General features: G+C 36.8%; 3 protein-coding genes, 1 long non-coding RNA gene and 6 other non-coding genes across 11 annotated transcripts; 8 read left to right on the plus strand and 2 right to left on the minus strand.

The window, feature by feature from the left end:
• The first annotated feature begins 3,975 nt into the window (after window positions 1-3,975).
• LOC122042759 lies at window positions 3,976-7,769 on the plus strand. Its single transcript, XR_006129350.1, has 2 exons — window positions 3,976-7,477; window positions 7,560-7,769. It is a non-coding gene; the product is annotated as an uncharacterized LOC122042759 (long non-coding RNA).
• On the plus strand, window positions 6,141-6,282 carry LOC122044812. Its single transcript, XR_006129812.1, has one exon. It is a non-coding gene; the product is annotated as a small nucleolar RNA snoR137 (small nucleolar RNA).
• Window positions 6,395-6,529, plus strand: LOC122044810. Its single transcript, XR_006129810.1, has one exon. It is a non-coding gene; the product is annotated as a small nucleolar RNA snoR137 (small nucleolar RNA).
• LOC122044809 lies at window positions 6,642-6,776 on the plus strand. Its single transcript, XR_006129809.1, has one exon. It is a non-coding gene; the product is annotated as a small nucleolar RNA snoR137 (small nucleolar RNA).
• LOC122044811 lies at window positions 6,892-7,026 on the plus strand. Its single transcript, XR_006129811.1, has one exon. It is a non-coding gene; the product is annotated as a small nucleolar RNA snoR137 (small nucleolar RNA).
• LOC122044808 lies at window positions 7,214-7,346 on the plus strand. The gene has a single exon (XR_006129808.1). It is a non-coding gene; the product is annotated as a small nucleolar RNA snoR137 (small nucleolar RNA).
• A 379-nt stretch (window positions 7,770-8,148) lies between the features above and the next one.
• On the plus strand, window positions 8,149-10,722 carry LOC122040163. Of its 2 annotated transcripts, XM_042599509.1 has the most exons (7): window positions 8,149-8,451; window positions 8,522-8,608; window positions 8,687-8,923; window positions 9,310-9,489; window positions 9,708-9,761; window positions 9,840-9,986; window positions 10,182-10,722. In XM_042599509.1, exons 1-7 carry the CDS (start codon window positions 8,251-8,253, stop codon window positions 10,575-10,577), a joined length of 1,302 nt encoding a protein of 433 aa, XP_042455443.1. In that variant the 5' UTR covers window positions 8,149-8,250; the 3' UTR covers window positions 10,578-10,722. The 2 variants fall into 2 exon arrangements, with proteins under 2 accessions (XP_042455443.1, XP_042455442.1); XM_042599508.1 differs by having other exon boundaries at window positions 8,522-8,923.
• Window positions 10,723-11,162: 440 nt separating this feature from the next.
• Window positions 11,163-13,220, minus strand: LOC122042760 (GDSL esterase/lipase LTL1-like). Its single transcript, XM_042603057.1, has 5 exons — window positions 12,919-13,220; window positions 12,708-12,835; window positions 12,361-12,603; window positions 12,038-12,290; window positions 11,163-11,647 (listed from the first exon to the last, which is right to left on the minus strand). The coding sequence occupies exons 1-5, from the start codon at window positions 13,181-13,183 to the stop codon at window positions 11,415-11,417; spliced, it is 1,122 nt and encodes a 373-aa protein (XP_042458991.1). The 5' UTR covers window positions 13,184-13,220; the 3' UTR covers window positions 11,163-11,414.
• Window positions 13,221-17,875: 4,655 nt separating this feature from the next.
• On the minus strand, window positions 17,876-25,467 carry LOC122042761. The gene is made up of 3 exons (XM_042603059.1): window positions 25,104-25,467; window positions 19,812-21,487; window positions 17,876-18,260 (listed from the first exon to the last, which is right to left on the minus strand). Exons 1-3 carry the CDS (start codon window positions 25,422-25,424, stop codon window positions 18,059-18,061), a joined length of 2,199 nt encoding a protein of 732 aa, XP_042458993.1. The 5' UTR covers window positions 25,425-25,467; the 3' UTR covers window positions 17,876-18,058.
• Window positions 25,468-26,091: 624 nt separating this feature from the next.
• On the plus strand, window positions 26,092-26,181 carry LOC122044802. The gene has a single exon (XR_006129803.1). It is a non-coding gene; the product is annotated as a small nucleolar RNA snoR128 (small nucleolar RNA).
• The last annotated feature ends 254 nt before the right edge of the window (window positions 26,182-26,435 follow it).

Below are 26,435 nucleotides of genomic sequence, written 5' to 3' on the forward strand. Positions count from 1 at the left end.
ATATAACTCTACTCATAGAGTCGACGAACATGTTAGACGACTTGATAGACTATTTTGAAAACTTGAGCAAGAAAAGTTTCCAGTCCTCGACAATTATAAGATATGGGCTTTGATGTGTTCATTGCCAGAGTATCCTAGGGTCATAGCAAACTCTGTATGGGGACGTCATAAAGTACGTGTCACATATTTAGAATCGTGTAAGAAACTACTTCACCATATGGGTGAAGAAGATCCTGAAGAGTCTGAAGAGGATCAGGAAATGTTTGAGGAAGATCTAGAAATGGATCCGATGGAGAATCCTGAAGCTGTCCCATTCGAGATTATCCTAAATGAGTCCAGATTAATAGGGATAATGTTGATCGCTACACTAGTATTTATCCTAGTGAGAGTGATATTAACTTATCTAATTTATTAGTATTATGTTTACTACTATAATAATGCTGAAAATGAAAATATTCTAGGGATAAAAATTTTGAGGAGTACCTTTTTGATTTTTTTTTTCAAAGGGGCATCTTTTTTTTTTATCATTTGTATAATACGGTCGCCCTTATGATTTTGCCCAATGTTATTATTGTTGAGTTTAACTTAAGATTCCACATCATTGATCGCTATTCTTTGCAATTGGCACGAATTAGACACGCATAAATTGACACGCATCGATTAGACAAAATGAGAAGTATAATCTAATCTTGACATTCTGACTAATTATCATAATTAACTGATGGATCTATTGTTAGTGAAATAAAATGACAATTATGCATGAAAATGAAATAAGAGAATGTTTGGTTGATAAAATTATGGCTACACAACTAAATTAAATTCAAATTTTATCAAATGAGATAGAATCTCCCATTTAGCCATTGTCATATATTGAGTTTATTTGAATTATGCATAAATGAATATTTTGCCTTTTAATATTTTTTTCTTAAAATTGAGAGTGTTTCCTAGATATTTCTACTCATCAATACATATACTTAGTGATGCTAACATAAATTTTCACTATTCACAACTTCGCTTACTCGGCCACATTTACCATCTATTTACTCTAAAAGATGGAATGGGAAAGGAAAAGAATTTAAAGTAAAAAAAAAAAAATCCATAAAGAAAAGACAAAACAACAAAAATAAATAAAGAAAATAAAATAAAATAAATACAATTGTGATAGCGCAAGGGCACCACACTGTGCCACTTCAGAAGGTGACCTTGTGCGAGGCCACCACACCTAATCACCTCGGGCGGACCGACTTTAGGTATAAATCATTAACGTCTATGCCCAACTCCCAATTTTTAATGGGTCATATTATTTTTAATATATAAATATATTTTTATGTATATTTTTATAAGTGGATGAAAAATAATAGACACATGTAATAAAAGATTTACATGATCTCATCTGGTCAAAATTTCATTTTTCTTAAAGATCTTATTATAGAGCCCTAAGGAGCTCATTTTTTAGCATTTTAAATTTATTTTTAATTATATATATTAATTTATAAATATAATATATTACACTTCAATATCTCTCAACTTTAATTTAGCATTTTCTCATTATATTTCTCATTTGTTGGTGACTCTTTCTCCTTTAATCGATAAGAACATGAATTAAAAAATTTCTATTCTTACAATGTAAAATAAAAATATTATTTTTTTTCGAGTTCCTCCTCTTTCCTTTTTCCAACTCTCTTTCTCTGTGTTTCTCTTACTCATTGAGATTGGGAAAGAGAAATTGTACCTAATGATGTCATATTGATCTGGTTACTACTACACCACTCCTTTTTGATTAATTAAAATGTTGAGGTATTCGTTCGTATTGTGTCTGATAAAAATCAAATATTTTATTAGTTTTGAATAATAGCGAGTTAGATATCTCTATTTTTTCGCTTCCTTGATAAATATTATGTTTAATTTTTATTTAGATGTATTTAAGGAAGTTGAGGACGTGAGCATGATTTATTCGATTATTGTCCCATTTCATTTTTTTTTATTCTTTATTTATAAGGATGATTCTATAAGTCTTTCATTTGAGTAATTAAATATATTTCTATCTTTCTGTATTCTTAAATAATTTTAAATACATTTATTTATGTTCAATTACGTCTAACAAAGACTAAATAATTTGAACAATTTTATAAATTAAAATATATTTATTATCAAAACTGGAATATAAAAAAATTAATTAATATTTTTACATAAAAAGTTAAAAAAAATTAAATTTTATATAATTTTTTTAATTAATATTTGAATTTATTTAAAAAAATATAAACCCATCATTGTCTTTCCAAGTTTGAATGAAAAAAAAAACAAAGATGTTTTAAAAAACAATTGTAAGACTTATTTTTATTCTGCCTAAGATTTCAAATAGATTTGAGCCGGTCATGCACGCAAGTACTACACAAGGTGACTTTGCGCAAGGTCATGTGAGGGTCGCCTCACGTGAGGCCACCACTCATGGTGCCGCGTGAGGTCGTCACACGTGGGGCCACCACTTGAGGACACACGAGATTGATTCACATGGGGCCCTCTTCCAGAGGTCGTCATTTAAGGCCGCGTGAGGTCACCTTACATAGGGCCACGGTTGGTGGCCTTTACGTGAGCCCCTTGTTAGGGATCATCGCTTGGGGCTACGCGAGATTGCCTTGTACAAGGTTGCAGTCGATAGCCCTCGCGTGGCTGCTACCATAGGCCATGCCAAGTCATCTCACATTGGGTCGTAGTCGGTGGCCCTCACATGGAGCCGCCACTCAAGATTACCGCTCAACATTGCCGTAGTGGCCACGAGCTCCCACAAGACTAATTGAGGTGGTAAGTGGATGGAGGTTTGTCACTTGAAGTAGAGGGGTCGAATCTCGAAGCTGGTGAGACATAAATCCCTTCTATCAGTGTAACTCACCTCATATCCACTTACCTCTTTAGTTATCAGAATTTAACTTTTCCGTATTATTTCTAGGACAGATTGACAGGGATACTAAGATGAACATTTCACATTTTACCACTCTATTAGGCAGATTACGAGTACTTTGAAATAATTATTGGGAAGAAATTATTGTCCGCCTGATTTGTGCTGACGGAAAAAATAATTGAATAAATTCACTCTCCTTCTACCATTATGGTGTACCATTGCAAATGCTAGCCTTCTGTGATCGATTTGCGCCGATTACCACTGCTTTGATCTTCAATAACAATAACTCCATCAAAATTTAGCATTTGCTGTGTTAAATAATATAGATGGAAACATTTGCGACGATTACCAAAGCTTTGCAATTTTGTATTTCTTATAATAAGGAAATATAATATATTTTTTTTCTTCCATTTTATTTTATTTTTGTGTTATTTCATTTATAAAAAATTAATACAATATAAAAACATGTGAAAAATTATAGATTGTAATTACGCTATGAAGGTTGGCATAGAGACATCTTCCTTCTATAGACAAATAAAACTCTCTAAAAAATCGATAATATTTTTTTTATAAACAAGTGCTAGAGAGATTAAGAGCATCTAGATGTTCACTTATTATCACGGATTTATGAAGAAGGATAACATATTGATTATATATGAAAAAAATAATAATTTCAGTTAATTTTATTGACTATCTCTAGGGATGATCAATTTCTGATCCTACGAAAATTTTTTATTAGTCATCAGGATAAATTAAAAAGTGTATATAACGATCAACTTAGAAGTTCAGTATTATGTGATTACACCCCCTATTTGTGGCAAAAGATGAAATCGCTCGTCCCCAGCGCCCCCGCCGCACCCGACCCAAGGTCATCACGAGGGAGGTAAATCACAACATCCTGAACGAACATGTGACAGGTGGGTTGCCTCGCTTCGATTAGACCCCTATTTGAGACAAGAGAGAGAGGTTCATGGATATTTTTAGCATATGGACGCTACTGCATCAGAGATTGATGGTACTATAATTATTCGAGCCTCCAGACCATCGCCAAAGCCCAAACTAGAGCCGCCCAACGGGCCTGGGTTTCGATGAAGGGTGTTTCGGTAATTTTGGCAACCCACAACCCACTGAAACCCTAGTTTCCCTCTGTAAATAACCGATCCTGCTCTGTTCATCGACTTCCCAGCCGTCACAGATTCATGGCACTGACAACGCTTATGGTGGGTAAGTTGGACGCTTTCTCGGCAAAGTTTGCGGTATGCTCTTGTTTGTATATGTTATCATCGTTTGAGTTATCTTTGCGAGTTTTGAGTCTTCATCGATTTACTTACTTGAAGATCCGTGTTCGATGTCTATAAGGGTTTGGGATCCCTGATTATGTTTGCCCACTGGTTGTCCTATTGACAGAAAATTTTAAGGTTTTCATTTGATATCTGACGTAGACTCTCGTGCCGTGGTGTATGCTTGGTTGGTACGCCCTTTTAAAGTTTTCACTTTTACTCTAACTTCAGTTTTTTTTTTTTTTCCATTTTTGTTCGAAAAGATGAATCTTATGTAAAAAATGGTATCATGGTTAGTGACGAAGTTACGGCTGCAAATAAAAGAGAAGTCTTTGCTTGATTGATACGTTAGGGTTGTTTTGCATCTTCTACTTGGATGCATATGAATTGGAGGAACAGCTGGCAACAAGTTTCACATGACACTGGATCTTCCAGTGATCTCTACAGTCAAAAGTGTTTTGGACAATACTGGCACATAATTCATTTATTCTGGGTTAGGGACACTGTAGTGGTCACAGTCAAGAAGGGTAAAGAAGATTATACCAGCTTTTTTCCATTGGTAATTTATTCCTATTGTAAATTAAAAATGATCTAATATTTCCTTTCTTCAATGCCTTAGATTCAGCAGTCACCATAATGATAACTTTTACATGTGAAGGTAAATAACATGTTGAACAATTTAACTTTATTTTTAAGTTTCATTTTTCAAGCAAATGCCCTAAACTGCCATTTTTTAATACCTTATCTCTATGGAAATATCATTATTGATAAATAGGTTATAGGTAGAATCTGATCAGTGTTACCTTTTAGTGTGTTTATTTCCATATTTCTGATCATTTCACTGTATGGATCTATTCATCAAACATTTGCCCTAGTTTAATGCTATCTTGCAACCTAACTCAATCCTCCTTTATCCGGGCTTGGGACCGGCCTTGACAAGGTAATTCGTCATGGGCAGAGTTAAAACTGTAAAGTTTTTTTATTTGTGGAACATTGTTTGTTTTTTAAAAGTCTTCTCGACTTAAGTAAATTTCATATAAAACTTTGGGTGTTTGTGGCTTTTCCTTGAAAAATTTAACATCCTCTTTCAGAATGTCATATTCCAGTTACAGAATTATGAATCACTACATCTGCTTACAAACTGTTGATCAACAAATGTTTTTTTGTTTATTTGTTCTATATCTGGTAACTCACCAAATGGCTTAAAGACCATTTATTTATTACTGGAAGGTTTTCTATAGATTAATATTTTTGATTTGCTGGAACAAATCAGTGGTCTTATTCTTATTTTTTTAAATTTCTGGGCGAAAATTTTCTTGATTCATGTAGCAGCAGTCATGCTTGTATATGATTCTCCTTGTTAATCGTTACTCACCTAATAAATGTACTTAATTTTTGTCAATATTTAATATGTGTAGGCTTTGAATATTAAAATTGGATTTTTATTTATTTATTTTGGTTTGGACTCAATTCTTCATGGTTGCTTATATTCCAAGAAGTGTAACCTGGTATTTTTATGTGCCATTGTGTTCAGAGAAGCATAGACTTGCCAGTGCTAAACAGCTTGATGCTTCATAAAGACATTGTTTTACCAATTCCTGATAAATTTTGATGTGGAGTTAGTACTTGATAAGAAAACTAAACCAACGCCCTACTTTCAGGTGGGATCCTTTGGTCCGCACTTTGCGACTAGAGGATGGACCATAAAGAGTGATTGGTTGATTTGGATGGACTCTACCTGCTAAATAAGTTGGGTCCATTCAAATCAACCAATCAATATAGTGGTCCATCCTCTAGACTGCACTTTGCGGAACAGAGGATCTGCTCTCACTTTATAATGGCATGAATTTGTTTGGCAGTGTTAAACCTCATCATAATTTATAATCTCATCGTGTTTCTGTTAATTGGTTCCAAATTTTCCTGTGAAGTTTTCTTTGAAGTCTAATCTTTTGTTCTTTTCAGTTGCTTCTATTCTGGAAGAGTGGCCTGGTATTTCTACTGGGACATTCTGTAGAGAGGGGCATAAATTTATTACTCAGTTAGTCAGTTTTAAACAGCATGTTTCTTACAATGGCAACGTGTTACCTGTCTACTGATAAATTTCATCAAAAATTTAATTCATGTTAAGATAACCTAGCAGATACTACTGTTTCTCTGTTCCCAGAAGATTGTTATTGTATGTGCTACTTGGAAATCTAATTTTTTGTTCTTTTCAGTTGCTTCTATTCCGGAAGAGTGGCCTGGTATTTCTACTGGGACATTCTGTAGAGAGGAGCATAAATTTATTACTCAGTTTTAAACAGCATGTTGTCTTATAATGGCAACGTGTTACCTGTCTACTGATAAATTTCATCAAAAATTTAATTCATGTTAAGATAACCTAGCAGATACTACTGTTTCTCTGTTCCCAGAAGATTGTTATTGTATGTGCTACTTGGAAATCTAATTTTTTGTTCTTTTCAGTTGCTTCTATTTCGGAAGAGTGGCCTGGTATTTCTACTGGGACATTCTGTAGAGAGGAGCATAAATTTATTACTCAGTTTTAAACAGCATGTTGTCTTATAATGACAACGTGTTACCTGTCTACTGATAAATTTTCATCAAAAATTTAATTACATGTTAAGATAACCTAGCAGATACTACTGTTTCTCTGTTCCCAGGAGATTGTTGTTGTACGTGCTACTTGGAAAATCTAATTTTTTGTTCTTTTCAGTTGCTTCTATTCCGGAAGAGTGGCCTGGTATTTCTGCTGGGACATTCTGTAGAGAGGAGCATAAATTTATTACTCAGTTTTAAACAGCATGTTGTCTTATAATGGCAACGTGTTACCTGTCTACTGATAAATTTTCATCAAAAATTAAATTACATGTTAAGATAACCTAGCAGATACTACTGTTTCTCTGTTCCCAACTTTATCCTGATTCACTTGTGGATTTCTGTTGGAATATATTGTCGAGGAAAGCATAAATCTGTTTGTATCATATTTTCTCCTTACTATCATTTCTTTCACTAATTTATTCTGATTCTCTTTTTAGTTGCTTCCATCCGGAAGAGTGGCCTTCTCTGTCATGTGGTCATTCTGTAGATGGAAGCATAGATTTATCTGTCAGTATTAAACAGCATTGTGCTCCACAATGGCATTGTGTTACCTGTCTCCTGATAAATTTTCATCTGAACTGTGTTCCATAAGCAAATTTTTATTGTCAAATCACAACAGATAGCTGGGTTTTTGAATTTGCAGTCAGGTTGAAGATGAACTTAGATTGTGGTTGCTTTCACAGACTTGATATCAGCCAAGGTCAAAGTTCTAAACCGTTCTTGTGCTTAGCTTAGAACTTTACCTATTTCTTCAATGCGATCTTTTCTTGTCTTTCCTCTAGGTGGATCAATACTCTGCGACTCGCATCGTTCGTCCCGGAATCTATATTGGATCATCTTCGATCGGCTTTAGATCTTCCAAAGGATACGTGATTATATGTTTATTGTTACCCTTACAAAAACTACGTAAATGATGTATGTCTGTTGATAGTTGTACTGTATCAGACAAAATTTAATGTTTCTGGTGAATCAATGACTGACTTAATTCTTAATTCAGCGATAAAAATGATAATAATAATTGCTGGTGCTCATGCTATTAAAAGACTGTCTGCTGCGCCGTACCCGACAGCAGCCCCCGCGTAATTATTCAAATAATGACGCGGTAACTGAATGCGGGCAGGGAACAACTTGGCGCCATGTATTTTTTTTCTAATTTTTTTCTTCACATATACAAATTACAAAAACTATAAAATTATACTCCCGTTGACTTTTAGAAGATGTTCGTCTTTGAGAAGATTGTTGACTTTTTTTGAAATTAAACACTACTAAATTTATGTTGATTAGTGAGGCGGCAGTTAGCCCATTGAAGTTGTCATTAAGTCGGTAGGTCAAGCCTTTACACAGAGTCTTCAATCCCACCATTTCCTCTTCTCCAGTCCTCCCTCCTCCATGGACGCCCTGGAGCTCGCCGTGGCGCCCACCTTTCGCATTCATCTATAAACCGTCGTCACCCGTCGCACGACAACGAGGACCATGAAGACGATGACGACCGTGAAGGACGCTCACCTCCTTCTTCTTCGTCTTCTTCTTCTTGTCCTTATCTTTTTCAGCAGGGATGTCTTAGCTCTCGCGACGCCGTCCAACCAAACGAGGCCAGCTGTGACTTCGCTCAAGCTCGCGAGGATTCAACGTCACTTGGAGAAGATCAACAAAGCCGGAGTTAGAAGCATCGAGGTATGTATATATATAACGAGTAGTTGCGTTCTTGGCGTCGGAGTTTTTGATGAGCTAGCGCGATGAGCAGAGCCCTGATGGAGATACCATCGACTGCGTTCCTCGGCACCGGCAGCCGGCGCTGGATCACCCGCTGCTGAAGGATCACAAGATCCAGGTACGTGCCGCTTCCGATCGCGATATCATCATATCTATCCTCTGTTTTTTTTTTTTTTCATTCTTTCTTTTGTTTCAGAGAGCGGCGGAGAGGCCGAAGGCAGCGAGCTCCGGCGGGAGCGCCGCGTCTCGGAGGGCGTGGCAGGCGTGGCACCACGCCGGGCACTGCCCGCGCGGGACCGTCCCGATACGCCGGAGCCGCGTCGACGATGCTCTGAGAGCCAAATCGCTGTTTCACTTCGGGAAGAAGCCGGCGGCGCCGCCTCTCGCGCGGAGGGCCGATGCGCCTGATGTGGTCAGTGGCAACGGCCACGAGGTGAGCCTTCTGCTGCCTGATTCCTTCAATCAATCTCGTTTCTTTGGAGAAGATGAAGAAGAAGTAACAACTCAATGATTTCTTTATATATTTATTTATTTATTTGGTTAATTTTCCAACGAATGAAGAGAACTCAAAGCAATACTTCAAAAGCACGCATGCACTGAATGAACGATAGAACACATTCATTAGGGTTAGTGAAGCAAGGGAGGAAGAAGCTATCATGACTCACATGCATTTATTCACCCTTTTTCACATATATATATATATTCATCCATCCATTATATATATATATATATATATATATATATATATATATATATATATATATATATATATTCATCCATCCGTCCAAATAAACAAGCAGGAAAGCTTCTTTTTTGTAGCACGCAATAGCTTACACGGACACAGTGGACGGTAACGGAGAGTTCTACGGGGCCAAGGCGACCATCAACGTTTGGGATCCGTCCGTCCAAGGAAACAACGAGTTCAGCCTCTCCCAGATCTGGATTCTCTCGGGGTCATTCGACGGCTCAGATCTCAACAGCATTGAAGCCGGTTGGCAGGTAATTAATTTGATTTAACTATTTATTTATTCATTTGTTTTATCAAAATTGGACGAGCATTAATGGAGGCCTTCACTAATTTCCACGACACATATTTCCAAGCCCAGATAATAAATGCCAGAAAAATAAAATGTTTAATAATTAAATAATTAATTAATTAATTTCCTAGAAATTCGAAAATTGTGGTTTTTCTGAAGCTTTATGTTTGGTTTAGTCAGGTCAGCCCCGAGCTCTATGGAGACAGCCGGCCGAGGCTCTTCACCTACTGGACAGTGAGACCTCAAAAAATTATTATTATTATTATATTTTAAAATAATTGTTATTATTATTTGTAATCTATTGTGTAACAGAACGATGCTTATCAAGCCACTGGGTGCTACAATCTCCTATGTTCAGGGTTTGTGCAGACTAATAATAAGATCGCTATTGGAGCTTCGATTTTCCCCGTTTCTTCCTTCAATGGCAGTCAATACGATATCACAATCCTCATTTGGAAGGTAAATTCTAAAGAATTGTAAGTTTTATCGCCATCAAATCATGTTTACAGTCGATTATATAAGGAACGGAGTCAGAAATTTCATATTCAAAACGGAAGATGATCGTGTCTAATCATAAATGTCAGGGGTGTTTTGATAAAATAGTTTGCTTGATTTTGTCATTTTAACCCAATAGTTTGTATGTATTTGGATTAGGACCCGAAGTTGGGGAACTGGTGGATGGGGTTGGGTGACGGGGCGCTGGTGGGGTACTGGCCGGCGGAGCTGTTCAGCCACCTGTCGGAGCACGCGACGATGGTGGAGTGGGGCGGCGAGGTGGTGAACTTGAGGCCGGACGGTGCGCACACCGCCACCCAGATGGGCTCCGGCGGCTTCGCCGCCGCGGGGTTCGCCCGGGCCAGCTACTTCCGAAACCTCGAGGTGGTCGACGCCGACAACACCCTCGCCTCCGCCGGCGCCGTCGCCACGCTCGCCGAGAACTCCAACTGCTACGACATCCGGAGCTTCGCGGGAGACGACGACGACGCGCACGATGGATGGGGGACCCACTTCTACTTCGGTGGTCCCGGTAACGGGCCCCGCTGCCCGTGATTGGCTAATCATCATTTTATTGTTTTTAATTTTGGATATATGTATAAAAAAAATCTCTCTCTGGATATTTCGTGCATGTTTTGTGAGTTCTAAATTGAAATAATATATAACTTAATATTTTTAATTGTTTTTCAACTTATTGTTAGATAAGAGAGCTTTCATTTATTTATTCTTGAATGACCATAAATAATGTCGTTCTAGGAAAAGGGAGGAACAAAAATGGAAAAGATGAGGAACTCGTGGCAATTTAGCCATGATAGTGAGCTCGGGCCTGACTACGACTGATTGCGACCGTAATCTCATGGCTCGTTGCCGACTCACAGTGGGCTTGGTCCATACCACAAGGTTGTGGCTAGACCTCAATCGCAATTCGCAATCAATCTAAGGTTGTCTCCCACTTTTGACTCGCAACTAGTTCATAGCCATGAGCTAAACTAGTTTTAGTTGTTGCACACTTGCAAGCTCATTGTTGGCTCGTGATTTAAAAAAAAAAATCATCAAAATTGATTTATGGATAAATTTCAAATTGATTCTTTTTTCTTCTTCACATTTTATATTAAATAAATAGATAAACTTTGATCTATCTTTAGGATAAATAAACCATTAATGACATCCTTATTCCTCATTGAAACCAACACACCACGATAACCAAGTTGCCACAAGCACATCCAAATTGACCTAATTCCATTAAGGTCCATCACTCACAACTAATCCTCTCTTGTAATCTCCAAAACTATACTCATAAACAAGTAGCTATATTATTCAACCTTATTACTAATTACTCGAGCTAACCAAATCGAAACTGATGATCTTGACCTATCGATCGAGATGATCAAGTCAAGTGCGAGTGTCCATAGCAAGGATGGAACTCAAGTTCATAGGGCTCATGTACTCCTCACTTCCGGTCATGAATTGGCTCACAATGATGCGATTTGCTCGTTCGCTCGGGTGGAATGCATCCCAAAAGGCGTAGATGTCTCGGTTCGGACATAGGTTTGACAAGAGAGTGCAAAGTCCGATTCCATTGTAGGGTCCTTGGCCGCAACAAGCTATCTTTGATGTGACGAAACCTAAAAGAAAAAAACAAATATATTAGAGCCCTTTGAGTTATTTTTTAACAAAACATATTTGATATTTTTATAAAATTAAGAAACAAAATTGCCATAGAAGGTTGAAAACGGTAAAAAATTATGCTTCTTCGTATATCATATTAAGAGGACCTACACGTGTATATATATATATATATATATATATATATATAGAAAATTCATTTTAAGCTGCTCAAATTTTACTAAAACTCTCTCTTATCATCAGTGTTATCATCATATATATACTAAAGACCTTAAGGAAGGAGAATATTTCAATATTAATAAAGTCTTGAAGTATTTTGAAAACATCTGCTAAATTTTAGGGGCCAGTTTAAAAATTGTCCGGGTGAATTAGGGTAGGGTTGTAATTACCGAAAGCCTGAGGGTTGGTTATGAAGTCCATGTTCATCTTGTAGGCGTTGACGGCGACGAAGACGTCGGCGCCGACCTGCGCGTTGAGGTCCCCCAACATTGCGATCAACTGCGGGTTGTACATGTCCGCAACTCGATCCAGCTCCGGGTCGCACTGGCCATTCCTGCTCCTCAGCGCCAGCTCCGCCGGCACGCACCCCAGCGGCCCCACCCCCGTCACCATCACCCGCCTCGACCCCAGCTCATACAGCCTCTGCTCGATCACAAGCATTAATCAGCGACGGAGAATCTCCGATCATCGTCCAATGGAACGAGGAGCCTACCATGAGGACCTTCTTGTACTCGGAGATGAGGTAGCGGACGTAGTCGGGGAGGGAGAACTGGCGGGAGCGGAGGGAGAAGGGCACGAGGTAGTAGTTGTTGACGAAGTCGTTGCCGCCGAGGGTGATCAGCACCAGCGCCTCGTTCACCAGCTGCCCCGCCGCCTCCGGCCCCACCACCGAGCTCAGCCGCTGCTGGTACTGCTCGAAGTAATGCAGCTGCTTCGTGATCCTGATGATGTTCGCCTGCGCGCACGCAAACGAAAAAACAGAGGACGACGACGACTCTGTCGGTTAATTCGATTTTCCATGTAGAAGAAGAAGAAGAAGAAGTTGAGACGGAGGCTGACAAATTGGATTCCGGTGTCGTTGAGGATCCCAACGCCGGCAGACGCAAAGTTTGCACCGATCAAGAGCCGCTCACCTTGGAGCTCAGGGCTCAAGTACGGCAGCGTGGACTCTGATCCAATGTACTCGCCTGAGGAATTGACCGATACAAACATTAATTTGCAACGACAATTTCAGAAGAAAGCGGGTAGCGGTCGGCAATCTACACGTAACTGACTATGTCAGGGACGTTCTTGCCGTTGGAGAAGCGGCCGGTGGCGCGGTGGCTCGGCGTGTCGATGCCGTATGGGGGCTGGTCGGCGCGCGCGGTGGTGGCGAGGTAGTTGTTGTTGCCGTTGTCGACTAGGGAGTCGCCGAAGACGAAGAAGGCGCGGGCAGCCACCGAAGGAGTCGGAAGCGAGGTCAGGGTGAGGAGGAGGAGGAGTACGCCGGCGATCGCCGGAGCCAGGAAGGAGGTGGCCAAACCGGCGGCTGCCATGGCGTGTGGGGAGATGATGATGATGGATGAGAAGGGAATGTGATGAAAGGTCTGTATATATAATTCGGAGACCATCAGATTTTGAACACTGCACTTTAAATATTCCTCCACCAAATTTGATGGTGGAGAAATTAATACACTGATGGAATACATTTCACCAATTTTTTTTAACAAAATATATATGGTAAAATGTTTTTTTTAATTGATATTAAATATCTAACTTACGTCATTTTATCGAGCAAAGATCTCTTGAATTTTTTTTTTATCCGGGGATATGCTACTCGTATTTGCGGTTGGATCGTAATTGTGATCCAGTCGTAAATAGTTATGATCTTTTCCTAGATTTATCGTCCCCATCAGGTTATATTTTTTATTCGGAGTAGTCCTCCGGTGGTGAATAAGTAGCCAGTTTATTGGACGGCGAGTGAGGGTGTCCTCCGGATGACTTCCGGCAGCCCGCTTCGAACAAAAATTATAATCTGATGGGGACGATGAATCCAAAAAGGGATCACAACCATTTGCGACCGGATCACAACCATGATCCAACCGTAAATACTAATGACATATCCTCTAGATCACAAAAAGTGATCCAAGAGATCCTACCTCTATTTTATCCGTCTTAAGAAATTTTTTTTATAAGGATAACTTAAAAAATACTCGTAACAAGATTTTTTAATTTATTTTTTAATTAAAATTTTGAAAAAAAAAAATCGATTTGATTTGGGACAATTAATTTGAAGGTGATCTTTTTGGTTCTATAAAAAATTTTCAATAACTATTCTGATAAATTAAAAAACACTCGTAACATATAAATCTAACATTTTAAGTTGAGTATCCATTAAAAAAATCCATCTGACAATTTATCAAAATTAACAAAATTATATTAATCGAAATATTTTGATTTATATGAATCAAAATATTTGTATTTTTTTAATTGTATTATTAAATAAGTACAATTGAGTATCTGAGCTATATGTCAGCCGTCAACCATGAATTTGATTTACAATGATTTTAGATTCGATCATAAATTTTTCATATATTATACAACTATAAAGTGGAGATAGGCCGATTGTTAAGAATTAATTGGCAGAAGTCTAGATACCTGTATTATTAAATAAAATAAAAAAAATAATTATTAGAAAACTCGTATGCTGTAACAATTGACTGATGAAAAAAGAGCACAGATCTTCTAAATCATTTTTTTATGATCTAAGGGATATGTCACTTGTATTTATGATCAGATCACGATCGTGATCCGATCGTAAATTGTTGCGATATCTTCTAGGGTTCATCGTCTCCGCCAGATTATAGTTTTTATTCGGAACGGATGGTCGGAGGCCGTCCGAAGGTCTCCAGTGGTAGATAAGTGACCAGATTACTGGGCGGCGAGCGAGGGTGTCCTTCGGATTACCTCCGGCCGCCCGCTCCGAACAAAAACTATAACCTGACTGGGACGGTGAACCCAGGAAGGGATCGCAATCATTTACGGTTGGATCGCGATCGTGATCCGACCGCAAATGAAAGTGGCACATCCCCTATATTACAAAAAGTGGTCCAGAAGATCCTGCCTCGTGAAGAAGACTCTTTAAGGATGATTACATTTTTGCAATTTTGCACTTGTGTTTCTAGTAATTAGACCTTGCTAGTTCGACTTGTTAGCTGGGTTGGCCTTATTAGCCGTAAGGTAACAACGACTTGGTCGACCTAACCTAACCCTACTCACACAGAAACTATTTACTGAAGTTCACCTACAAATTCAAACCACATTTAATGATCAACATCAAATCTACTGATCCACAACTCATTTTTGCAGCTATTTATTTCCATTGTCCCTTTTTTTTTTTTTTTCTGAACACTGACATTGTCCTTCCATGAGAAACTTGTCTCTGTATGATTTCTGCTTCAGCTTCCTCGGTACTTCATTTAGATCATAAGTGGTGAAAGATAAGAGATATCGAGTGAATCACAAAGTCTAAGAACAATGCTATTTGATATCGAGTCTTGCAGTTAACTGCCGTGAGGTGGATGGGCATGAATTGAATGTGTTGAGCCATAAGTTGATCAGATGAACTCACCGACAGGAGTAACTTAATTGCCTATTTGGAGTGGCAATCAGGCGTGTCTGGGACCGGCCGGACCGAGAAGCATAAATTGACAGTGTGACGCGGGAGCCTATCGAACCGAGAGTTGTCGATCGGATCCTCGAAAACACAGGCAGTAAGTAGTAACTGATAAACAGCCTGTTCGGTGCTAGTGACCACCATGCATGCGCTGTGCCCAGTAATGCCACCGACCAGCCCAACTGCAACTTCATGCTTTAAAAGCTTTGCTGCAGGAAACAGAAACACAGAAACAAAACACAGAAGACGGACAACAGAAACACAAAGAACCGAAAACAAAAACAGGTCTGGATTTCATATGAGATTTTAGATTTCTACTTGTGATCAGGGACAGCATTTAATGCCACGCCCCGAGAGATTTAGGTGCTATATATATGTGTGTGTAAATCTAGGTATCAAACAGTAGATTCTCTTATTAAATTTGAAATATTAAATGAATAGATTTTATGGAAAAATTTAAAAGGGGGTGTGAAAGTCTAGATTTTGGAATTGCAGGGGTATTTTTATATGCATATTGTCGGGCTCGATAACCTTTGTTAGTTCCATAGACGCGAGTATGACAAACAAATTAAACCTCAATTTATAGAGAAAATATTAGTTGAGCTCAATCAATTGACTCACACGGCGGCTCAATCAAATGTTTCAACTCACTCAACCGGCTGGTCAATTCACTCGCTTTGGTTGGTTCGACTGTCTTTAATGTTGAACCCATTTAGCTCGCTTAGATATGTAGCTCACTCGGTCTGCCCGAATCACTTAGCCCGCTTGGTCCACCCAAATAGTTTGCTTTGTGGTTCGAATCCCTATTACGCCTTAATTGTTGCACCATGCCGTGAGAGCAGATCTAAATTCACTTTTAATTGCCATGATTGTACAACCATAATGGGAATAAAAATCATTATACCCCATTAATAATAATACTTATCCAGTTACCCTAGATAAATTTTAAGATTCAATATTATTAAAATATTGTAACCATAACATATATATAGAAGTAATAATATTATTAGACTTAAATTCTTTTTGTGCCATATGTTATTTATATATTGGTATTTGACTTTGACCTTTATGCGCTCCACTATTTTTTCTAGATTTTTTTGTTTTGATTAGCTTCTGCTTTTAAATTTTATTTTATTTTTTAAATTAAGGGAGTGTTTAGTTTATTTGTATTTTCATTCTCATTTTCTAAAAAATTACATTTTCCAAATTTTTAGAAAATGACTTTTTCATATTTTTCATTATCTTAAAAAATACTTACTCTTTTTCTAGAAAATGGAATTTTTTTTTTATTCTCTCAAAAAATAAAAAAAGGAAAAAAATACAAACTAAATGCTCTCTAAGTTTAAAAAAAAAAACTTTTCCAACTAAATAAAGACTTAATATTAAATTAAAATTGATTTAAATCCAAAGTATCCTTATAACTTTTAAATTATTAAAATATTTTTAAAATGTTTAAACTCCTAACCTTGTTATCCTTCCAATTTTTTTTTTTAATTGACACCGAATATTCTGTTTAAACCGACTAATTTTGATTTTGAGAATGATTAGATCCGACTAAAAAATTAATCCTAATCCCAAAGTATCCTTACAAATTTTAAGTAATTAAAATATTCTTTAAAATGTTTAAACTCTTATCATGTTATCCTTCAAATCATTTTTTTTAATTAATAAAAAAATTCAATTTATATCGACTAATTCTGAGGATCATTAGCTTGGCTCTATTAATCTATTAATTAGAAAGCGTTCGTAGCCAACATTTTACTGAGAAACAGCCCTGCCTGCCACTAAACCCTACAAATCCTTTCAATCATTAATTCTTAGTCCATGACAATCCAGGAAATCTTAGAGCAACAATTTTCTCAAATGTAGAAAGTAATACAAGGAAAATCATATAATAATTTAAATAATTAAAAATATAAAAATTGAATGAGAAAAAATTAATAACTAAATAATATCTCTACTAAAGATAAAATTTTACTTTTCAATTATTTTTTGAATATAGTTAAAGATTTTATCTCATTCTTCAAATACCACGAGCGACATGGATGCGATGTAAAATACTTAAGAGAGGATTTCAAATAGAACAAAAATCCTAAAAATCAACTTCTGAATATGCATAAATTGAACTTAGAATTTACTTGGTAGGCGAACAAAAATCTTTTATCTGCATGATTAATTCGGGTGAAGTTTGGATATCTGAATTATTAAAAAAACAATATAGAAATTTGTCATCTCACACAAGCTGAGTTGATTAACTCGGAAAAGGATCTCACATGTCATAAAATTAAGGTATTAAATATCACTTATCCATTAAAATTAATTCAAATATATTTCTAAAATAAGTGTCAGTTTGAATGGAAGAAAATGCAGTTATAAACTCCAACTTTCTATTGCAAAATTAAAGAATATAAGACGAAGCAACATAAATGCAAATAATGTCACATATAAATCAAGTCAAGAAATAATAACACCAGCAATGTTTGGATCAATTTCATTATTTTTTGTTATGTTACTTGAGGACATGCATTTTAAGGCTTCAAAACTAAACATATCCAATCCAACAACCATATGATTATCGGCAGTGAAAACATGCATTGACTATTGTTCATAAAAGCAAACATTAGAACTTCAAATTTACAAACTGATGTTTTCTGTAATATAAAAATGGAACAAAATGATATAAAATGCGTCCGACTGAAAAAGGATAGGGTGCTTGTACCTGCATAAAAGAATTGGTGTGGCACAGAAGAATAGTTTAGTTTTTTTTATGCTTCTCTGGGATTGAAAGCTCATCTGCAAGCATGAACGAAAGATCATGCATCTGTGACACCAACATCTCCACATTGGATTTAGCATGCTCTGAATTTGAATTAGCATCTAAACTTCCAATGTTTTCATTTCCATTCCATAAAATAGAATGAGGATCCAAGGCAGTCTTCTTGTCCACTTCATTGGTTCTAGAAATAAAGGAGATAAATTGAGAAAAATGCAGCAGGCTTCAAGTATGACTTACAGGCAATGTACACATGCATTGTCACATTGAAGACTCAGCAATATGTTGTCCAATCTCAGCAAAGACAAGTATACAAACTAACTTTGAATTATGTTGAGCAAATAAATCTGGAAAGATAAAGACGAAAAATCAAATGCAAAGGGTAGAGGATCGACAGTACAAACTGGGGACCAGCAATATCTACTAATTAATCACCACAATGCTCAGTTGCCAGACTGCTGATAGCATGAGAAAGGAAAGTGAAATTTAGAGAGTGGAATAGGAAATGTATGAAGACTCAAGAAAGGTGGAAAAGGTATGAGTTAGAAAAATCAAACAGGTAACCATGCAAAAGAGCAAGTGCACAGTTATTTTTCACCATTTTCCCCACAAGTGTAACTCTTTTTTCCTAAACTAAAAAACTTGTAATTAATAATAGACTAGAAGAGTTATGAGATCTAACGCTTTTTTTTTTCTCTTTCACTTGTACTCCCTTTTAACTTCAAATTTGTTTTGCAAGCATACCCTCCATCTCACTGTTTTCAGTTTATTTGTACTGATCCTGATCTCATAACCTTAGTAAATATAGTAACAATTCTGATTCTCCAATCTTCATCTTGAACTAAAAAAAAGTAGATCTGCTATCTTAGCGGCCCTCCTAGTGCCTGCCCCATGGATATGGAGGGAGTTCATCTTGAACTAAAGCTACTATTAATGCTGACTACTGGTATATAAGGATAGAAATCATGTGAAAATCTTCAAGCCAATTAATAAATTATTATTATCTGTCAAACTCATATACTACTTGTGGATTACCATCATTTCTCTTTCTTCATCCCACCATCATTAGCTGTCAAAGACCACATCTAGAATGTCAAAAGCTAAATGATTGCCCGACACTTTTGTTGGCAGATTCAGCATTTATCATTATGCTGATTCTTTACTAGAATTTTGTTTCGTTAAGATTCTGCAAAAATCTTTCTTAACAAAAATTTTCAGCTGCAAAGATATAGTGTACAACTGAAAACTCTGAAAAAGAAGAAGTGAAAAGTCGAGATAAATGATTAAATATATCAAAGTGCTGACTACAAACCATTCTACCCTCCTCTTTCCTTAGGCACAACATTTACTGCACTTTTCTTCTGTTTTCACTTTTTCCTTTCTGCATATTCATTTTAATCCAGTTCTGATACTCCGGGTAACCATCAAAGTTTACACAGTAACTTAACAGGTAAAATCAAACACTGTATAGCTTGTGTGGAAAAGGATGGAACAGAAACAAGGACAGGAGTCTGGAAGCAATAATAAGATAATAATCTGAAAGATGTTTGAACTTGATATGACTACTGCAGTTTATATTGTCAGCATGAAAGTCTTCTTAATATGAATAAAATCATAAGACTGCATTTTCCAAATCCAATAATGAATCATTTGCTATTTTCAATTATCCTCATTGCGATTTTTTTATAATTTAGTTTTTTCCTTTAAAATAAACTACTAGCAGGTAAAGGTATACCTATCAAATGTCAAAACATCCAGTTGCCTGTTACTCGCATCAGAGTGGTGCTTTTGTATTTCCACCGCATCATCTGTCTTCATACCTTGATGGTGAATTGAATTTGTTTCTGAGGGATGCACAAATACAGGAACAATAGATTGTTCTCCATGATCAGATGAACTTTCTCGTACCTCCACAGAGCTGGTAAAATCTTGCCAATCATCAAACTCATCATCATACCCATTTGTGGATTCTTTTTCTTGCAAAGGCCAAGTATCTATTGACTTTGTTTCTGGAGTTAGATCAAGAAATGTAGAATTAGACTGAGATTCTACAATCAATGATTTAGCTGGGACTTCAGCAAAGCTAGCAAAATCTTGCCAATCATTGGAATCATCATCTCCATGAAAGGGCTTACTCTTGTCCAAATCCTTTGTGCTGCTGGTAGGCAAGGAACTAACTGCATCTGTTTTTAAAGGATCCTTAACTTGGAGGATTCTATTTTGTGCTTCTTGATAGATTGCATCTTCAACTGCAGCACCAGAACTGCTAAAATCTTGCCAAACATCAGAAGAATCATCATGACCAACATCCATGTTTATCAAACTATCAGATCTTGTATTGGAGCTGATATGCATTGGAGTGACAGACTTATTTAATGCAATGTCTGATTGTGTCCTATGAGCTATAGAACTTTCCTGCTGTCCTAAGCTAGCAAAATCTTGCCAATCATCAACAGAATCACTTTTACCAACTACTGTTTTATTACTTTGCAATGCATTTTCACTGCTTTCAGGGAAGAGGTAATCTGACTTTGTTGTAGGAGAATCTCCAAACAGGTTCATTACAGTTCTATTTTGCATACTTGATGAAGTTCTCCTTGCCGAGCCGGTAAAATCTTGCCAATCCTCAATGGAATCATCCGTCAGATTATTTTGAGTAGATGTGTCAGATTTTGTGATGCTGCTTGAAGGCCATAGATCATCTTGAACAGAAAATCCAGAGATACTCTTTATGACACTATCCCCTTTATCAATGTGAGTTTCATCTTTGAGTGAATTTGAAGGCTCTATTTTTGCACTCACCATGGGCCAAAAATCATTTTGAAGTTCTTTGTTGACTGATGTCGGTGGACCTGACTGACTTTGAATTCCTCCAAGTGCTCCTATTTTCTCATGTTGGTCTTTAGTAGCTTCAGTTATTGCAGCATTAGGAAGACTGCTAACTGAAGAATCCTGAAAAAGTTCAAGTGATTTGGGACTAACAGCAGAAGTGCCACTAGCAGGATGAAACTCAGCATTCCAGGCACTGAATGAACCATCAACATTACTGCTATAAGTGCTTGTTTTCATCTCTGAAGTTTGAAGTTTCCCAAACACATTAAAGGCTTCAAAAGCAGAAGACACATGAGTTTTTGCCTCTCTATTCTGCCTTGGAATAAAGTCATCATTGAGATCCGGAGCAATAGAAGATGCCTCTCCCTTTCTTTCAGGAAAAAGATTATCAAGATCAACTCCAGTCAAGGTTAAAGCAATTGTATTGGGGACAGGTGATCCGCTCGTGTCATCAATATCCTCCTTATCTGAAGGCCATTTTAATACAAGGTCCAAGAGATCAGACAAAACTAACTCACTCTTGGGTGTGTCCTGACCCTTTTTTGAACCACTTGTCTCCATGTCCGGTAAAACAGTTTCCTGCAGAATGGCTCAAGTAAATATGCTTAGGTGTTACCTGGAAAGTTCAAAGCTAGCAGTATAGATATCACTGTGATTAGCTGATCAGTTATCAACAATGTTCAATCCCTGTTCCTTCACTATTGTTGCCAATTACCAATTCAATAATGAATGAGCCAGAGGTCCATTCATCCAGAAGTATATCTGAATATAGTAAAGAGTAACTTTTGATCTACCATAATATTAGATAAAATAATTATTGATATTAGTACAATTTCGAGTTTGGAATATGATATCATGAGCTATGAGTCCTTAACAAGGAGCATAGTTTTGTTACACTATCATAAGGCCAAAAAATACTAAGGTAACATAGAGCATCAAAAGAGACTACTAGATACACTTAATTCATTGTCAAAAATCATCATGTTAATCAATGCTTCTCACCACAAAAGGACAGATATCTGAGAACTTGGATCACACAGTTCAACCCTACATCATTTCAACGTGAAAGTTAACCATTTGAATAATATTCATCTAGGATGCCAAACACAAGTAAGCACGAACCCAATGACTTAATGCATACGCAAACTTTGAGATATTCAATTTGTCGTCTCTTCCATTATGCATGGTTAGAGTAAGCGTGAAACACATGATAAAGATCACAAATTTACAGAAGATATGAGATGAGTGTTGGGATGTATACTAAAATCCTAGCTTTTTGTATGAACATAAGAATCACATTGGTCAAATGTCTGCATTTATGTTAAATGCAGTTGCCCATTTAATTTATAGTGTAGATAACATGGTGTGTGGTGCCACACAGAAGATCATGTTATCAGTTCCTTATAAATTATAAATAGTAGCTCACAACCAAGATGGATTGGGACAAACCATTGGAATGGTTGTAGTGTAATTTGGTATTAGTTTATCTTGACTATAAAGTTACACTAGTACACTATGTGTGTATTGAGCAGAACCATTTGAGGTTGTTTCTTTTTATACTGACTGCATAAAAGAACAAAACCTCTGTTATTATGGATGTGCGTATTCTTAATCCCGATATAATAACAAGCACATATACTTAGTATTTATTTCTTTAATTTATCAAAGGGTGAGATTTAGTTCGTTAAATCAATAGGGCCGATAAGTTAGGAAATGATATTATTTATATGGTGTGTTGTTGATTATAGAAGGAAACTGTGTCCTAGTAATCTAGGTTGATGATATCCCCTCGAGGAGCTCATAAGGATTGTCATGTAAACCCTGTAGGTGGACCTAGTCCGGCATGACAATGAAGTTGAGTGATACTACTCTTGGAGCTAGATATTAATTAAATGAGTTGTCAGTAACACATTTAATTAGTGGACATTCAATATCTTAAACATAGGGAGACTAACACACTTATGATAAGAAGGAGCCCATAATGTAATTTGGGATTGGTGCGGTAGTTCAATAATAACTCTTTAGTGGTATGAGTTATTATTGATGAACTTGAGTTGGATGTTCGGGGCGAACACAGGAAGCTCAAGCTCATCGGGAGACCAAAATCAATTTCTCCCCTCGGTCCCTGTTGTAGCCTCTATAAAGCCTTGTATCCACCTTAAGTCATCTTCTAGTCCATGTTGTGGCCGGCCAAGCACATCTTGGTGTCCAAGATGTGGCGGCCAAGTCCTTCATGGAGCCCAAGTAGGGGTCGGCCAAGCCATGTTTGGTGACCAAGCATGGGGCCGGCCAAAGTAAAAGGAAAAGGAAGTTTTTGATTAAAAACAAAATTTTGTTAAAATCTTTCCTTATTTGTAGTTATCTACAATGGCTAAAAGAGAGATTTTATTTTTGTTAAAATCTTTCCTTTTTTGTAATCATCTACAATAGTTAAAAGAAATATTTTAATTTTGTTTAAATCTTTCCTTTTATAGTTATCCACATGGTTTTTAAAAGAGAATTTTAAATTTTAAAATCTTTCCTTTTATAGCTATCTACAAAAGATTAAAAAGAGATTTTAATTTTGTTAAAATCTTTCCTTATTTGTAGTTATCTATAATGTCTAAAAGAGAGATTTTAATTTTGATAAAACTTTTTTTTTTGTGTGACCATGATTTAAAAAAGAAGTTTTGATTTTAATCTTTCCTCTTTTGTAGATGTCTACATGATTTAAAAGAGAGAGATTAATTTTAAAACTTTTCTTTATTGTCATGTACAATAGGAAATTTAGAAAAGAGAGATTTTAATTGTTGTTAAAATTTCCTTTTTTAAAGGGAGGCCACAAATAAGGAAGTTTTAATTATGTTTAAAACTTTCCTTTTTTGCCATGACCAAGGATTACAAAAGAAGAGGAGGTGATGCCTTATGGTGTAACACATATTATTATTCTCCTCTTCTTCTTGCCTGTGGCCGGCCCTTTCCTTCTCTCTTCCCTTAAGGCCAGCGGCATCTATATTCCCTTCTTCCTCCTTTTCTTCCTTCTAAGGCCGGAGCTTGAAGGAGAAGACAAGAAGTACCTAGGCGATCGGTTGCTTGGAGGGGAAGAAGAAGAGAAGGAGTTTCCTAGTTTGGCATCCGTTGGTGGCTCGAGAGTCTTGGAGGAGAAAAAGTAGTTCGGGTGGATTCCATCTTAGTAGATCGTTGCCTACACAACGTCCAAGAGGAGGAGAGGAATACAACAAAAGATCAAGAGGTCTTTAGTTACAAAGAAAGGTATAACTAATTAATGGTTTCCGCTTCGAATTAATTAGTTAGTTTTCTTTGCATGGATTCTGAAACACCAACACAAGAGGCTATCGATTTCGTGCTATCGATTTTGTATTTCAATTTTGAGTTTCGATCTTGTGTTTCTATTGTGGTCTCTGTAGTTAAAACTAGGGTTACTATAAGAAGTTAAATATCCAATTTCTTTGAAAGACTTTGTCTAGGAAGTGGTGGATGATCCTATAACCAAGAAGGTCTAGTGCCTCGCCATGTTTAACCTGGAAGCTAATATTTGAAATAGATATTTAATTACCTTCTGTAATATGGTTTAACTTAGGAAAATCATATCGGTTAAACTTGGAGTAAAAATTTTAAATATCATTTCCAATCCAAGTTTAACTTCTGAAGATCAACTTGGATTAATAATGTTAAGCATCGTTTGCAATCCAAGTTTAACTTCAGTAGAGCACATGGATAGCTAGGTTAAGTTATGTGCTTGTACAAATTTTTGTAAGGGGAAATAGAACGGTGATCCAGGTGTAGCAACCAACAATGAGAGCTACAATGCAGATCAGAAAATTTTTAATTAAGAAAGATATTTCAGTGTTAACACTGTATTTTTCTACTTGTTGCAAATATGAAAGAAAATACATCTATTTTCTTAACTGACTAATCAATAAGAAACGAAGTCATTTATAAAATAAATAAATAAAAACAATTGTTGGTGCTCTCAATCTTAAATAAGAATTGGGTGTAGAACTTTTCCTTTCTTTTCATGATTTTTTCTCTTTCCTGAGTCTATAGCTCATCCTTTCGAGTTGAACGAGTAAGCAGAACAAGAATTTCTTCAGAAAAATGCAAATTTCATCAAATATTCATCGATAGGCTCGCAGAAAGTAGCTCATTAGTAAAACAAGAAAGGATTGAGCCCAAAGAAGAGAAATTTACTCACAGATCCATCCAGCCCGAGGAAATCGAGAAGCTTTCGGCACCCAACGGTGGAATTGAAGGAGATCGAATGAGATGAGCCTTCCTTCCTCCGATCGTGGCCGCAATAGATACAGATCGTGGACTGCAGGCCACGGAGGAGACCGCCGCGGCACCGTTCGCAACGGAGGGAGGGAGAGAGTTCCGGATCGAGTGCAGCAACCGCGTCGCGTATGGAAGGAAGTTGCGGCGCTGAGTCGGCCGGTTCATTGGACGACAAGCCGGCCTCCCGCCGGAGACCCTCTTGGAGTTGCTGGATGCGAGCCGATGGGATCTCGAACACCATGAATTGGAAGTTGGTGAGAAAAGGGATCGAGTTCGGATTCGGTGCCGATATATGTTTTATTTATTTATTAATATTCATGAACAAAAATATGTATATATTCATCAATAAACTGTTTTATCAAATTTATAAATAAAATTTTAAAATAAATAAATTTATAATATCAAACCCATTAAACAATCAAATAAATTAAAAATATAAAATTTTTAAATAATAAAATAAATTTAAATTAGAGTTAATCATTTTAATTGTTTAATTCATTTTTGCTCGTAAAATTTGATGCTTTCCTCATTTAATATAGATTTTCAAAAATACCCTTAGAAGTATGAGAAATTGAGCTAGCGTCCTTCCTACTTCTTCACTATATAAATACCCTCCCATATGCCCAAATAAATTTAGGGTTTACAGTTCGTTGTCTTCCCCAGCCGCGACGCTTCTCCTCACGTCCTCTCTATGTTTCCAAGTGCTCCTGGTGATGCTTGGATCAGAGAATGCGACGGAGGAGGATGAAGAAAATGGTTAGAGGATGAAGAAAATGGTTCGCTCGTCGTAAAGGCGTCTACGCCTTTCCGACACACCTGTACATCATGGCGAGCCCTTCTATTCTTCCTCTCCCTTTTTTAATTGCTCGATTTTTTTAATAGTGTTTTTCGATTTCGGGATGATTAAGTTGCGGTGATGAATCTAATTTTTCTATCGACGGCATTTTCGGAATGCTTAATGGGATGGGAAATTAGTTCCTGTGCGGTTAGCTGAGCAACGAGCACAATCAGTCAATTTTATGGTGTACTTTGTTGATTTCTTTTCGTCGAGATTTTACCGAACCGTTTGAGATCCAGTTCTTTTGAGCGCAGTTTTCAGTTTAAAAATTCTTCATTTTCCACAAAATTGGTCGATAGTGCAGATTTGTATGTATAAAAATTGTCGCCTTTTTCAAATATGACCGGTTTTTTGTGGAGGAGTTTTGCACCGCTAGATACCTTTAGTTAATTCTACCACTTAAATTTGAAACTT

Source organism: Zingiber officinale, chromosome 2A (assembly GCF_018446385.1).
Source record: "Zingiber officinale cultivar Zhangliang chromosome 2A, Zo_v1.1, whole genome shotgun sequence".
Classification (NCBI taxonomy): Eukaryota; Viridiplantae; Streptophyta; class Magnoliopsida; order Zingiberales; family Zingiberaceae; genus Zingiber; species Zingiber officinale.